Raw genomic sequence first — 1,257 nt, forward strand, 5'->3', positions numbered from 1 at the left:
GATTCGTTTTTTTTTATAGTTTTTATTAGCGAGATCGATCCTTATGGCTGTGCGTCGTCCAAATATTTGAAACCTAGTAGCGTCCGAGGTATTCCACCGTCGAGGCGACAGGGTCGACGACTAGCGTTGGATGTCGTTGTTGTTGATTTGTGGCTGTTGTAGTAGCTACATCCAATACTTATATCCAGCTCTGACAACCACTATTAGTGGTTGTCAGACTATCTAAGGCCATGTGCGGGCAAGGATGGTCGGTACTGAAAGAGTAACTCTTCAACTCTTTCAGGAACTTTTTCAGTTCTGTTTCAGTACCCTTTTCTTTCTAAACTGTTTCAATACATATAGCAGCTTTAGCGAAATAGCTCTTTTCAACTCAAACACGACCTAAGCGTTTATACGTCAGACGCTTAGAGTTTTTTCGAATGTATAATACTTCAACAGTGACGATGACAAAACACCATCCAAAATTACTGCTCACTGCCAACAACACCTACAGTACGTGGTGCGGGAAAAATCGAAAGTAGGATCACGTGCCCACGAAAGACGGGTGGAAGGCCAAGTAAACGAACTATGTAATCAGGATACACATTAATACTGTTGTCTCCTTTACGAATATGCAGCCTAGTTCAGCAAACAGATGATAAAAATAGTATGCAACAAGAACGAGCGATACGATAATATTGGAGCATTTCAGAGATTCACTTTTGATTTGTCCGTCAAGAGAAATGAGTCTCACCGAACTACTGCAAAGTCGTATTAAACGCAGGGAGGAACAACGGCTTCCAGCCTTCGAGAAAGCGTCAGCCATCGTTGCAATACTACGTGATGCAGGCAAGACAGACACCGCCAAAACGGAATCGTCCAACCATGAACCGACCCCATGCCCGGCTTACATTAGCCTCGACATGTACATCGCTTTCCGTGAACCGTTTTCTTGTGGATGGAATCTCTGGTTGGGAGATCGAGAACTCGCTACCCTGTCACCCGAGCTGAAGAAGGAACTTCCAGAGATGTCCTTTGATGACAAAGCGGCCAATTTCTTTCGATTGTCGGTCTGGCAGAGAAAGAAGCGAGATGTGGAAGCTCAAGACATCACTGAATCCCGGACGGAGCTGAGATATTCGTCGAGCGGGTGATGGGACTAAACTTGTTCGAGAACAAGCTTGCCCAAGGAAATACAAACCGAATTGAAATGGTAACGAAAGTTTGTGACACTGACTCCGAGATTGAGTGTACAGCTTCTGGTGCCAGCAGCAAAAC

At 44.8% G+C, this 1,257-nt stretch overlaps 1 protein-coding gene across 1 annotated transcript; it reads left to right on the forward strand.

Moving 5' to 3' along the window:
• Positions 1-722: 722 nt before the first annotated feature.
• Positions 723-1,133, forward strand: PPTG_19727 (hypothetical protein; the record flags this gene model as incomplete). The annotated part of the gene is made up of 1 exon (XM_008918236.1): positions 723-1,133. The coding sequence occupies one exon, from the start codon at positions 723-725 to the stop codon at positions 1,131-1,133; it is 411 nt and encodes a 136-aa protein (XP_008916484.1).
• Positions 1,134-1,257: the final 124 nt, after the last annotated feature.

The sequence above is a fragment of the Phytophthora parasitica genome (genome assembly GCF_000247585.1).
Source record: "Phytophthora parasitica INRA-310 unplaced genomic scaffold supercont2.162, whole genome shotgun sequence".
NCBI lineage: Eukaryota > Oomycota > Peronosporomycetes > Peronosporales > Peronosporaceae > Phytophthora > Phytophthora nicotianae.